Source organism: Populus nigra, chromosome 19 (genome assembly GCF_951802175.1).
Source record: "Populus nigra chromosome 19, ddPopNigr1.1, whole genome shotgun sequence".
Taxonomy (NCBI): Eukaryota; Viridiplantae; Streptophyta; class Magnoliopsida; order Malpighiales; family Salicaceae; genus Populus; species Populus nigra.
In genome coordinates, this window is record NC_084870.1 from 8172378 (window position 1) to 8185666 (window position 13289).

General features: G+C 35.7%; 2 protein-coding genes across 2 annotated transcripts; both read right to left on the reverse strand.

The window, feature by feature from the left end:
• Positions 1 to 994: 994 nt before the first annotated feature.
• On the reverse strand, positions 995 to 4502 carry LOC133679906 (uncharacterized). The gene is made up of 10 exons (XM_062102635.1): positions 4094 to 4502; positions 3798 to 3883; positions 3626 to 3692; positions 3090 to 3232; positions 2403 to 2451; positions 2162 to 2299; positions 1982 to 2062; positions 1733 to 1909; positions 1569 to 1655; positions 995 to 1450 (listed from the first exon to the last, which is right to left on the reverse strand). The coding sequence occupies exons 1-10, from the start codon at positions 4382 to 4384 to the stop codon at positions 1388 to 1390; spliced, it is 1182 nt and encodes a 393-aa protein (XP_061958619.1). The 5' UTR covers positions 4385 to 4502; the 3' UTR covers positions 995 to 1387.
• An 821-nt stretch (positions 4503 to 5323) lies between these two features.
• Positions 5324 to 9405, reverse strand: LOC133679905 (shewanella-like protein phosphatase 1). Its single transcript, XM_062102634.1, has 10 exons — positions 9097 to 9405; positions 8307 to 8407; positions 8034 to 8147; positions 7528 to 7740; positions 7253 to 7388; positions 6945 to 7120; positions 6522 to 6610; positions 6351 to 6420; positions 6048 to 6157; positions 5324 to 5755 (listed from the first exon to the last, which is right to left on the reverse strand). Exons 1-9 carry the CDS (start codon positions 9296 to 9298, stop codon positions 6071 to 6073), a joined length of 1188 nt encoding a protein of 395 aa, XP_061958618.1. The 5' UTR covers positions 9299 to 9405; the 3' UTR covers positions 5324 to 5755; positions 6048 to 6070.
• Positions 9406 to 13289: the final 3884 nt, after the last annotated feature.

Here is a 13289-nt window from a genome sequence, read left to right on the forward strand (position 1 = left end):
TAGTTCAGAAATTCCATTTTGCATGCAATTCTAGAAATTCAGTGCTCTTTTTAGCATTCTGCGGTAATTCTTCCCCATTGCATTGATTGTTCAACTTTTTTGCCTCATGGATCCCTATTTCCTTCCCACCAAATTACATAATTATAGGAGCACTAACCTCACCTTGCGATCATAGCAGCAAAACCTCCTCTGCAGATTCCTCTTTGCGCACTCCTGCTCAGTATCACTATCTCCAACACGCCTGTAAAATATTTATCCTTGCTTCATACCTCTCTGACAGCAGCGCAAGAGAAAAACAAGACTTTTTTTAATGCTCCATCCCGTTCTAACCCGCCTCTTTTGATGGTGAGCCTATTCAAAATAGCTGACAGCACAATGAAGCTATGCCTTGGTATGTGCAAACTATCCCATGCCACCTTATACCAGTCTACTCTTACTTTCCTTTTCTTTTTCTTTTATGGTAGAAAGTCAACTCTCACTTGCTTCTCCCTGATGTGATCACATAAAGATTTCACGGTAAAATCACAAGCTAACACCACAAAAAGTCACACCATACATCCGATCTAGAAAGAGGCCAATCCACCTTCTGCTTAGGAAGAGTGACAGAGCAACACTTCTTTCGACCTAATCCACCACCTTGCTTAGGAAGAGTAACACTTTTCCATGAGACTTGCCCCTGCAGCCGAAAACCTTCTTTACCCTTAGAAATGCATAGCATCTCTGCTCTACCTCTGATGACTTTGGATGAGATGACAAAAACGGGAACCAATAGTTTTGCATACTAAGTATCTTGGAGGAAACCAACTGAATTTTCAAGCAAAAGATACCTTTTGATGCCCAACGCGGAGTTAGAACAGGAAGTTTACTGATAAGGGGCTTACAATCATCATAGCTTCTTTGTAATAAGGGTAGCGCCTAAATATCTCACAGGCAAATTCCCCAGATTTCACAGCCCATTAGTAAAAACCATTAAATCATCCGCAAAACAAAAGGATGAGAGAAGAATTTTCTTGCATTTAGGGTGGCGAGGCACGCCAGCAACATTATTAAGCAGGCTTGGATAGAACCTCTCCATACAGATCACAATGAGATAAGGTGATAATTAGTCACTTTGCCTTAACCCCTTCTTCCCTTTAAACTGTTATTTTAATGCTACTCCGCGTACATAGAAAATCCATACATTATAATTATTTGACGCGGTTGCCAATCTGAATATATAGTTTCTAGTGCGCATCGAGACAAATTAATCTCAAATCAAAACTGAAGTTGCAAATCATGGTCCTAGAAATTTTGAACTGCCATACACTGGAATGAAGGTCCTGTGCACGTTGTGCTCCAGCTATTATGTTGATCAGGAACCACTTGAGGCATGCTTCTAGCTTCCTTCTCATGCACTGATATTCTCTATTTCAGCTTTCTTGTCCATTCTCTTGAAAATGCCAGCAATAACCTGGTAAAATGATTTTAATAAACTAGGTAAGATGGGAATTTTCAAGAGTGTAGATTAGAATGAGTTACCACTACATGACTCTGGTTCTGTAATTTATGAGATGGGGATAAATTTGTACCTTTCCAGGTCCCAATTCGTAACTCTTCTTCAGCCCTTTGGTTAAGAGAGTCTTCACTGTTGTTTCCCATTGAACAGGAGAAGTCACCTGCAAGTTTGAATTTATAGGATCAAATTATTGTTTCCTCTGCTTTATCATGGAGAAGCAAGTTAAGAGTAGTTTACTTGGCGTGCCAAGATCTTCTTAATTGTTGCAGGATCTGCATGTGGTTGTGCATCAACATTGGATATAACTGGTATTCTTGGTTGTCTGATTTCGGTGGCTGCCAATGCAGCTTCCAATCTTGAGACAGCTGGTTCCATGAAACTTGTATGAAAAGCACCGGCAACTGCCAAACGAACCTGAGAAAAGTCGGAACCATGGTTATTAACAGTGAAAAGATGACGACGATGACGATGATGAAACAAAATTACCGTCATTCGAGCTTTGAATGACTTTGCTTTGGCTTCTACTGCTTCTACTCCCTTCACACCTCCAGATACCGCATAATTACCCTACCAAAATGCATTCAATACCAAAGTTCATACATTAAGTTAATAAATACACCAAGTATGGCACTGATACTAAAAGAATCTGATTTAAAGGAACCTTACAGGACATAGGTAATTTGCAATCTGAACTCTATCAGCTTCATCAACTTCTTGATTGGCTGCATCACACAACTGTTGAACTTTATCAGAGTCCAGTCCTATAACACTGACCATCGCACCTTTAGCAGCATCGGCAGCTTCCTGTAGGCAGTTTCATAGAAAATGTTATTACTAAAACATGTCATGAAACACTCAATACGAGGTGTACATATACTATAGCCATCTCTTAGCCAGCTATGATTACCTGCATGGCTTCACCCCTTAGTTTGACCAGCTTCAGTCCATCTTCGAAGCTATAATAAGATGGAATCCAAAGAAACAGGACATGTGAATACATAAACACAAGTGACATATAAAAAGGCAGGAATCATATAGGCATATACTATCTGTAAGCGATTAAAAATTTTATTAACTGAAAACAGTAAATGGTGCACAAACTAAAACATGAATACGAAGATGTTCTATCTACCCCGATCTGATACACAGAACACAGCATAAGCAATGACCAGATAACCACCCAGCAGTAACAATCATCGATCAGATTTGAATATTGCTGGATTAATCTAGTTTGCATGTCACATTAAATGTTGGGCAGAGCTCACCTAAATGAGGTAGTCATCACTTAAGTTTGAATATAACTGGGTCCTTCTAATTTGCAAGTCAGATCAACTATTGGGCAGAGCTCATCCAAATGTACGACACAACAGGATTTTAACAGAAGCATCATATTGATAAGCATTGTAATCTAAAAGTGCTTGGCTCAATGCAGGATAAATTAAAATATGAATACGAAGGAGGAGGTAGCAAGCTCATAAATCAATTTGTGCAAACACATCAACACAATATTGTTTCAACTCAGTTAGAGTTATTGTTAGATGAAGTTGCTTTAGTTTGCAAATACAACAGTTGTTTTCTTGAGTTAAATGCTCACCTGAAGGCTCCAGCAAATGCTAGCGCAGTATATTCTCCCAAGCTAAGACCACATGTGACATCAACAGAGTCAATTATCTGCTGGCCTCCATCACGAGCTCGGAGCACCTCAACTGCAGCTAGACTTGTGACATAAATAGCAGGCTGCATTGATAGTTACAGATGCTCACCATTAATCACCATTTATAAATCTTAACCGATAATAACACCGCATGCATGACAGCTAAGCATCAACATCACCAGAAATTAATGCAGCTATTTAGATAAAAGGGTGTAGATCCGTGACATAGTGTTTATCCTAGTTTCAAAAATAAGATTAACCGATCAAGCCGATTGGTGTAGTAAATCTATCACATGGGACCTAGTAATTTAAAAGAAAATGTTGACATCTTTTCACCAAAGTAGAGTCTCTTCACAACCATACATGTTGCATCGGGTGAGCTTGTCTCCTTATGGCATAAATGACTGTTGATTATTGCCAGGACAATTAAGCCCAGAGTAAAGCAGTAAACATTGCATAGCAGAAAGAGGGAGTACCTGGCTTATAACAGTCGAATCCAGCTTCTCTTTTGGACCACCGGTGCAGAGTTCTAGAAGATCATACCTGCATCCAACAAATGCTTACGAAGACAATGAATATAGATTCCAGGCCGAAGTTCTAAAGCTGACTGAAAGAGACAAAAAAGGAATAATTTTTTTGAATGCTTACCCCAATATATCGTTGGCTTTTTTGTACAACTCGGAAGCAGCTGACACACTATGAGCCTCCTTTCCCATCCCAACAGCTTGTGCACCCTGAATTACTTAGAACAAACAACAACACACCACTCTAGTTAGGACTTAGGAGTAGCAATTAATTAATTAATCAACAAACTAACAATTAAGCTCTTAATCTTTAATTCCAGTAACAAAAATCAATCAAGCCTTATCTAACGATTTCCTACATTAGGAATTAACCAATGCAGGTAAAATTAGAAAGGTAAAAGAAATCAATAAAAGACTGACCTGACCAGGAAACAAAAAGGCTGAGGTAGGCTTGTAATCGAGAAACAAAGTATCATCAACAACAACAGTTTGAGTTTGTGATCCAACTGACAAGCTCATGAAAACCCTTGATGGGTTCCCATTTTTAAGAGCAAATCCTCGAATTCCTTTGTTAAAAGCATCAGAGGAAGTGAAAGAGAGGGTTTTGAGAGAAACGGAAGGGATAGCGAGAGAAGAAGAAGCCATGGTTGAAGAAGGGAGGGTGCGTAGGATAAGAGGGAGGTTGGTGGTGGTAGTGAAGGATACTGGCATGTGAATTTAGTGTTTGTTTGTTTGGGTTTTTTATAATGTGAAATGGTGTGGGTATTGAGTAGCGGAGTTTACAAAGAGAGACGTTGGAGATGACTTCAAAGCCATAGTGAGCAGCCTACCAATACTGTTTGGTAATATGATATTAGTTTTTTTTAAAACAATTATTAAAATAATATTTTATTTTATTTTTTGAAATTTATTTTTGAAATTTTTATATCAAAACAATTCAAAATATAAAAATAATTATCTAAAATAAAAAAATATTTTTTTAAAAAAATATAGTAATATCAACACAAAAACAAGCACTCTCAAATTGTGTTCTTTATTTTATTTTAGGGCACACAACTTCACTTTGTTATTGTCGTTTAAGAAAAACTAGAGAACGAGGAGTCGATGAGAGAAAGTTCCAAGGAAGAAGGAAGGAGAATGCTTCTCTTCACCTGGAGAGGTCTCGAACATCAGAACCAGGCCATGTCAAAAAAATAAAAAAATAAAATAAAATTCTCAGGAATGACTTTAAAAAAATTCTGACGGAACTATCGAACATATAAAATGAGGCTTTTCTCATCGAGAGTAGGAAATCTCAGGAGGATTTTGGCTAAATTCCAAAAAAAAAACCTCTTAACAGCATCTGTAATTTGCGATTCTGAGACTGAGACTGAGAGTCTGAGAGGGTCCATGTAATTAATTTACCCTAAAAAATAATAATATCATGACCTACTTGAAGTCCTCGATATGATACTTATCGAATTTGAGTACCCTCAAGTTCATGGATCATTTAACACAAAATATTTTGCTTCGTTTTGCTAACAGGAGTTGAATTCCAATTTTGAAGCTCTTGTTTTCTTCATTCGGTATTCTGCTAGATTTATGCGGTGATAAAGAACTAGCTGACTTGGTTTTTCTTACTCGAGGAATAATGCAGCGACAAACCCAAAATGCCAAAAAAGAAAAGCAATATAGTGGATAAATTGCATGTACCATGGCGTTCGTTGATACAAATATGTAGCCACAGGGAAAATAACGGGGAGGCCAGACATTATCTCCGCAACCAGGTCTGCCTTGCCTTGATATGTTCTCCGGAGCCTGCTAGTGCTATTATTCTTGCTCGATATAGATCAATTTTTATGTGGCAATCACTAGCCTGCTTCTGATCTTATTACAAACTAATATATACTAACTTCATTAGACAACAATATGAAGGCTGGTTCCCCGTATATCATCCCGTCTATGCGCGTAATTACTTTGGACTTTTTGTCTGAATTTCCACTTCTCCTGCTGACTTGATGTTGAACTATTTCTTTTAATTACAAAACAATTTAACCAATGGGAAGAGAATCTGCCACAAAAAAAGTCAAGGTAGGTGTATTCCTGCAAACATATAAAACAGAAATAGAACCCTTAAATCCCCCATCATTTTGAAAGTGATATACCCTAATTTTCATGTTTTTTTTCGTACAGGCCTTGCCCCGTACTGCACGGCATCTAATAAAATGCAGCTTTTCAGAAGCAAATACATTACAAGCTAAAAAGCATTGCAGCAGATGGTTATATCCATCCAACGCAGAATCTGCAAAGCCGAACTGTGTCCTTGCAGAGCATTTTACTTTACGTGGGGCATGAAATAAAGCAACAAACAAGAAAATTTGATTCAGAACAATACCTGGTCAATTCATTTGCTTCTCTTTATGTATAATCAACAGCCTGAAGTTCACTAAATCTGTCCCTTTTGCTCCTTATTACTCTTGCTTTGTTCTCTACTATTTCAAGCACCTGAAGAATGGAAGTGAAGGAAAAAAAAATCCATCACCTTTTAAGTGGTTCATTGTTTGCTTGAATGACAAAGAAGTGCTTTACAGGGGCTCCTCAACTTGGGTGCAAGATCTTTTGAAGCAAATTAATTTTCCTTTTTTCTGTTTTCACGTGTTCTATGCAGCAGAATTGTGGCACTCCAAATTCAAATTACCTCTGGTCTTGAATTTAGAACTCCACTGGACATTCCAACATCGATGCACCATATGCTACAGTTGTATTTACTGCAAGAAACACACAGAATTTCAGAACTACGACCAGGAAAAAATAGCTGCCATATTATGATGCAAATCGGAACCTAACTAAAGACAGTATAGATGAGTACCAATTTACGCCTGTAGTTTGAGGAGTATGCCCTACCACCATTGCCTTAGCTCCAAGCAATTGCAGCGTCTCTTCAAGAACGGATTGTATCTGATGAGCATACAGTTTTTAGTTCCAAAAGCCAGAGAAGTTACTACAGTATTAAGATGGCACAGTTCAATCTTGACTCCAATAATTGAGTAAAAATCATGGGAAAAAAAACACGACATCAGAAAATCTCATTTTGAAAGAGTTGATTTCTTCTTGCTTCAAAGACGAAGTAATCCACCCTAAAGTAAATCAAGTTGGCAGACAAATGCATGCTCTGATAAGCAGTGGCTGTAGTTTTCAGGGGCAACAAGTTTGTTTCATTTCATATTATTTTTAATTGCCTGATTCCCTCACAAGAAAGAGATAGAAATACACACCATTAAAGGATACATACCTGGTTAATCTGATAGCCCTCCAAACCCAGCATGTCTCTTGAGTATAAGCGGTTCCAAACAACAGAATCAAAACCCTTTGTGGCTATAAACGGGAAATTAGGACTAGTATCATCCTCACTTACACCTCTCATCCAGTGAGATACTTCATAGTTCATCCTTTCAACGCCATATGCAACTGCAGAAGTACCAATACTCCTATCAGGCATTTCAAACAAGAAAAGATAAAAATCTTACATGTCTTAGCAAAGCATAAACAGCATGACAACCAAATCTTCCAAGAAGAGATGCTGCTATTTTTATTTCTTACCATGTCGAGGAAGGAGGCCACCATGACAGAATACCCAGTCATTGATCTTGAGCACAACTGCATGCCGCGCCAATTCACATGCTAATGGACCACCTGGTCTCAACAAGATTGATCTGGCAATTACCCCCTTTTGCCTCTGCCCTAATATTTTAAGATGATATCAGTAAATGCGCCATATGCAGGTAAAGGCAAAGACGGAGAGTTTCTGTGGAGGAACAGAAGGAGAGCAGATAGGTTCACTGCATTTGATAAGTGAAAGGACAGGATTTTTGTACCTTCACCAGATTCCAAGGACCCCACTGATTCTGAGACAATTTTCGATCTTCTCTCCACCTTTTAGACTCTCCAATCCAGCCAAGAAAAGCATTTTCCCAGTTGTACTGGTGGTCTCCCAAGTAGGCCAGGAAATCTGAACATTCATCAAATGCCCCCGAGTCAACATATCTAAAATCTCCCTCCACATTCATAGTCTCATGATTCCCATTGACCTATTATCAAAACAATAATATAGTTAAAACATAAATCAAGAAAATTTTTACAGGAGAATAATATCTTGGAGTTTCACAAGAAATCTTTTAAAATGAATATATTGAACTCAAATTACTGAAAAGTTTGCAGGATGACAGAAGATTATATGCTTGAGACATAAGAGGTAGGAATCCTAAAGGAACTTCAATAATCCTTAATTCATATTCTGTTGTGCAATATTTAAAATGTGGCTGTGGCATGATGTTGATGTTGCCTCACTGACAGAGCTCTTTCCATCTTTAGTACTACAAACCTGAAAAACAGCTCCACCTTGAGCTTTTGCCTGAATATCCAATGAGCGTAGTAAGGACAGTATTGCTATCTCTTCTTCACCTCGATCAAGTACATCTCCAAGCTGAATCAATACCTACATTTCCAAAGAAGGATTTGAAAACATTAGACAACAAATATAGAATCTTGAAGAGGATAGTGTTATCTTAATGATATCATATAAGATTACAGTCCATAAATTGTAGACCAATAGTAGTTCAAAGTTTTCTGCATATTAGACGAATAAGAGACATACGGTTTCTCCACCAGTCCATAAATCTTGACCATCAGAACTCAGTACGCCAGCGATCTCAAGCGCACATCTTGCTTGGTCAAGATCTCCATGAACATCTCCAACTATGAATACAAGTCAAAGTAGACAGTGAAGAAAAAGTTAATGAATGGCATGCATAAAAGCCAGCACAATAGATTGATAGAGATTATATTGTTTCTCTTCAATCTCCACATGAAATCTTCACAAAGATATCTTTTATCGCTTTGAAAAATGAAAAAAAAAATCAATTTTGACTTGTACAAAACTAACAAAAACATTTCACAAATCTCCTTCCAAAATAGGACTTAATGACAAAAGACATCACAGCCGAGCAAAATGGCACCTTGAATGCCATAGCGGGGAAACCCCAATTAAGTTAAGCATACATCCTCCAGTAACCATTAAGAATCTGTATATTATCCTATGAGTTAATAAATGAAAATTACCACCACTCATACTAGTGTATATCAACATGCAGAATGGATAGCGTTTCAGTTCTCTGAAAATTTAGTCAAACTTACTAATGTGGGTGCGTTCAACAAAAATAATCAGGACTAACTTAGTTTCTGTTACATAATTCAAATTTTGCATTGCAACATTAAGACTGCCTTCCAACAATTCAAGTTCGTTAAGTCATGAAGCTGAAGTATATAAAGAACTCACCAATACCAGAAAATGACAATACTGTATCGGTACTACTAAGAACCAAGCTCAGACAGAGTTAAAAAAAAAACACCAAAACCAAAAAGGGAGATGATGACTAGTAAATTACCAGCTACAATACGGCGACCAGGAGCAGAGACAAAAGTAGGAGGGTCTCCATTGATAACTATAGGCTTCAAGGCTCCTCCTGTGCTGCTGCTAGTAGGATTTAACGCGGGATAAGAAGAAGATAAAGAAGCACAAGTCTCTGCTACTCTACGAGGAAGTGAACAAGGTGGTAGAATTAAAGAATTCAGACATGATGAAGCCATTGGTTTTTTCCCCTCTTATTCACTCTTCATTTCTATAGTTTAACGCAAGTTACGAATATAGAGGCTTCTTATTTTTGTTGGTTTCGATTTTCAGTAAAGGGCGAAATTCCTTGCCTCTCAGCCACGTATTTACTTTATATCCGCTTTCCTTTTAGAAACTTTGTGGATTGAGATTCTTTTGAATGGTGGCCTGTTAAAATCTCTTGGTTAGTTTTTGTTATCGTTAAACGAGAGTTCGAGACAGTTGGGCATGGGATGTCCAATTGTAAACGGCATCGTTTCTTTGTTTTTCCATTTTTATTTTTGTTAGCGTAAACTCTCGTTTCATGTTTCTCAGCTCCTTTCGGTACCATTTATATCTGCATAATTTTTTTATTTTACTCGTGGTCATTTATATATTTAATAAATTCTGTGAAATTCACTGTGAGGATCCACGTATCAATTTTAACTTCTTAATTAAATATGAAAAGACACAAAGTCTATCCTCTAAAAAAATAAAAATAAAATCAAGCAGAAGTTTGACGATTATCAGTTGAGATTGAGAGCGAGATTAATTCATATCATGCTAATTGTCAGACAGTGAAAGAAGGTGTCCAAACTGCAAATTGTCCATCTTGGGTGTCAAAATAAATCCTTGTTTGATATTGTAGTTTAATTATATTTTTGAAAAAAATTAAATTTATTTAAATTTTAAATTAATTTTCTTATATTTTTTTATTATTTTGATATATTTATATTAAATATAAAATATAAAAAATATATATTATTTTAATAAAAAATATTTTATATTCAAAATGGATGAAGAGGCATGGGCACAGTGTTGCAGAATATGGTCCAAAACTAACAATCCCGTGAACATGGATGAAAATCACCACAGCACTTGGAGCCATTTTTTCAACTTTAAGCGTTCTGTTCGTTACTGGGCAATTTTCGTCATCAGACCAGATTCGATCAAGCCCAGCCCAACTTTGCTAATTAATTTGCCCCTGATCATAGGCCCATGCATCCACGAAAGAGTTAGATGTCAGCTAGCAGAAACTCATATGAAATTAAAGTACGCATTCAGAAATTCAGGCCCAGACTGAGCCAATGGCCCATCGCCCAAAGTCGAGACGAGTTTTCTCTCATGGCTAATTGGTGCAAACCCAACCGGAATGTATAAAAAAATTGAAGAGAAGAAACCCGTAGTATTTTTTTTAATCCATTTGATTGTGTGAGTGTTCTCTATTTGGTAGAAGAGAAAATTTCGAGAATTAATTTTTTTTTTTTTTTCAAAAAAAAAACCTCTCTAATTCAAAATAACTACTAATTCATTAGTAACTTTTAAAAATGAGTAATAATGAGTAGTGTAACTCAACGAGTTAGATTTTAAATTTGTTTTTTAAATATTACTAGTTTAAATCTCATAAACCTCAAGACTACTAAAAATTTACGTGATTATTAATTTTAAAACTTGTAAAATTAATTGAGATGTTCATAAAATAACCTGAAAATCCATATTAATTTTTTAAAAAAAAAACATCCAAGGAAGAGAAATTCAATTCTAACAGCATAATGTGAGAAGCCCGAATTAGGACAGGATGCCGTTGAAATGATGGTTCTATCAAATCAAACATCCAGCATACCTAATTGTAGGGTCTCAAAAACCTGCTTTCGAACTTCGCTTTCCACTCTTCATCGGAGTTCGTTTGATTTTTTTTCTTCCTCTCCAATAGAAGTTACAGGATCTGACCAGAAAATATAACAAAGGTGGGCAAGTGGGCATGCACATCCACTGAACAATCCCTGGGCCAAATATGTCCCAGCTGAAACGACCAAAAATATCCAATGTCAATGGATAAAAAGAAAAGCACTCCTGCGGTGTTTTCTCGGAACATGTTTGGCTCTTTCACATGATCTTGTGTGTGGAAATATAAGTGGATAACGTAGCATCTATAGCTTCGTGTCATTATTCACAACTACCATTTACACACGAAGCTCGGAACTTACCAGCTAGAAAGGGTAGCGGAGAGGATGCATGGTTGAATCTAAAATATGTACAACGTTGATGAAAACATAAAATCAGTGGTATTATATGCAAAACCTATAACAATGGGATGGATCTTCACGGTACTGATATAGAATGAAAAATTTTGAATACCGAAAATGTAGTGGTTGGAAAACAAGTTCCATTTTAACGATATGTTTGTTTTGTGAAAAATAGTTCTTTTTATAAATTAAATTTTTAAAAAAAATTTGGAAATTAATTTTTTTTAATATTTAGTGATATTATGAAAAATAAGTTGGAAAATAATTTTCAGTGTTTGGCTATATCATGGAAAATAACTTGTTAATAATTTTTTTTAAATTTATTAAAATAATGAGAAACAGATTTTACAAATTAAAGTTGAATAAGAATGAAATTGAAAACAAAATTTAATTTCATAAATTATCTCAGATAAATATAAAAAAATTTAAAATTTTTTAAAAAAAAACTATTTTTCATAAAATAAACAAATATTATTGTGTTAAAAACCCTCCAATATATAAGTTAATAAAGATGCATTGAAAAGCAAGTCTAAAAAAAGTTTTTGCTAATAAAAGCGAAGAAAAGATATGAAATGAGTTTGAGAGTATGGTTAAAATGAACTTCTGAAAAAGTTTAATTTTAAAAAAATATATATAATTTTTTAAAATATTTTAAAGAATATAAAAAATATTATTTTAATATATTTATAAATAAAAATACCTTAAAACACAATATCAACCTCCCTCGCAAGCTATAACCACAAGGAAGAGAATTAAAGGGAAAAAAAACAGCTTTATCAAGATTTTTTTATGTAGTCATAATTAAGCTATGACAAAGTTGCATCTAGTAAGAAGCGAATGAGTCAGTTCTCTTGCCATATCTGGTTTTATATCAATATTGAAAATAACAGCTGCATCATAAGCACTGTTCACTTCAGATCAATTGTAGCTCCTAGCCCAACTTGTGGGATGTCACATGCATGTCTCAGAGACATATATATACAAGCATTCGATACTTGTATAATTTGTCTTCGTCATTAATAAGATATAGGTTATGCTGATCTAAGAAGTCAGACTAGCTGTGTTCTTGGCAGATATCCCTGGTTAACTAAGTGAGCATTTGTTTTTTCATTACAATATATTATTTTAATATATTTTTAATTAAAAAATATCAAACATTAAAAAACGCTAAAAATAATAACAACCTTATCGTATCCGGATTGATCATGCACCATCCAAGTGGAGAGTTTTTCCTTGTATGTCCAAGCTATGAAAGTCAAGTAGAGGAAGATGGAACTCGTATCTGATAATACAAGTGTATCGTGGGCACCTTAGCCAACCCGTCAAATCTATACACAAACATGGCAAGAAATGTACATCGCTATTCATCTTTGTTGCCGGACTTGGAACGGAGTTTCTGGTGGAGGAAGCATGTGACTTTAAAGAGATCTCCCTTTTTGGATCGATCTTGTAAACGTATGCTAGCTGCACCTCCACACACGAGAGAACGTAGATGCCATAACTGGCTATGTTCTATCGTTCTCAATTTGATGTATGCATTATGTCAGGTATCTTATGTCAGGTCCTTGGGGAAAAGTTCCATGGTTACATAATATAGGTGATATTTTGATGAAGGTGGCAAGGCAATTTTACTCGGATCCATTCACTTCTTTTTGGTTTATATATACCTCAAAACATTTCAAGTTTATTTTCTTGCAAGGAAGCCCGATATCTTGCATTACGAGTAAAAACCTTATAATTGTATATATCGTTAACAGAATAAAAAGCTTGGTTAAATCCAAAGAAAAAGAAACTAAAACGAAAATTAACCAATTAATATCTCCAGGTAAATTGGTCTCGTTTCGGTTTCTCAGAATTTATAGGGATTTGTGTTCATATTCAATCTAAAACTGAATGGGTTCTTCTTTTTCTTGGCAATTTGTAGAAATATATATTCATTGCTCAAATCGAAAATTTCTTGCAA

What these genes read in the sequence shown, in the direction of transcription:
- LOC133679906 (XM_062102635.1), bottom strand. Translation starts at nt 4,384, where the DNA reads ATGCCAGTATCCTTCACTACCACCACCAACCTCCCTCTTATCCTACGC. An exon ending in AAAGCCAACGATATATTGGG is followed by an intron (nt 3,693 to 3,797) that starts GTAAGCATTCAA and finishes TGTTGGATGCAG; the next exon opens with GTATGATCTTCTAGAACTCT. An exon ending in AGAAGATCTTGGCACGCCAA is followed by an intron (nt 1,656 to 1,732) that starts GTAAACTACTCT and finishes TCAAACTTGCAG; the next exon opens with GTGACTTCTCCTGTTCAATG.
- LOC133679905 (XM_062102634.1), bottom strand. Translation starts at nt 9,298, where the DNA reads ATGGCTTCATCATGTCTGAATTCTTTAATTCTACCACCTTGTTCACTT. An exon ending in TATGGACTGGTGGAGAAACC is followed by an intron (nt 8,148 to 8,306) that starts GTATGTCTCTTA and finishes TTGGAAATGTAG; the next exon opens with GTATTGATTCAGCTTGGAGA. An exon ending in AGGGCTATCAGATTAACCAG is followed by an intron (nt 6,611 to 6,944) that starts GTATGTATCCTT and finishes TATGCTCATCAG; the next exon opens with ATACAATCCGTTCTTGAAGA.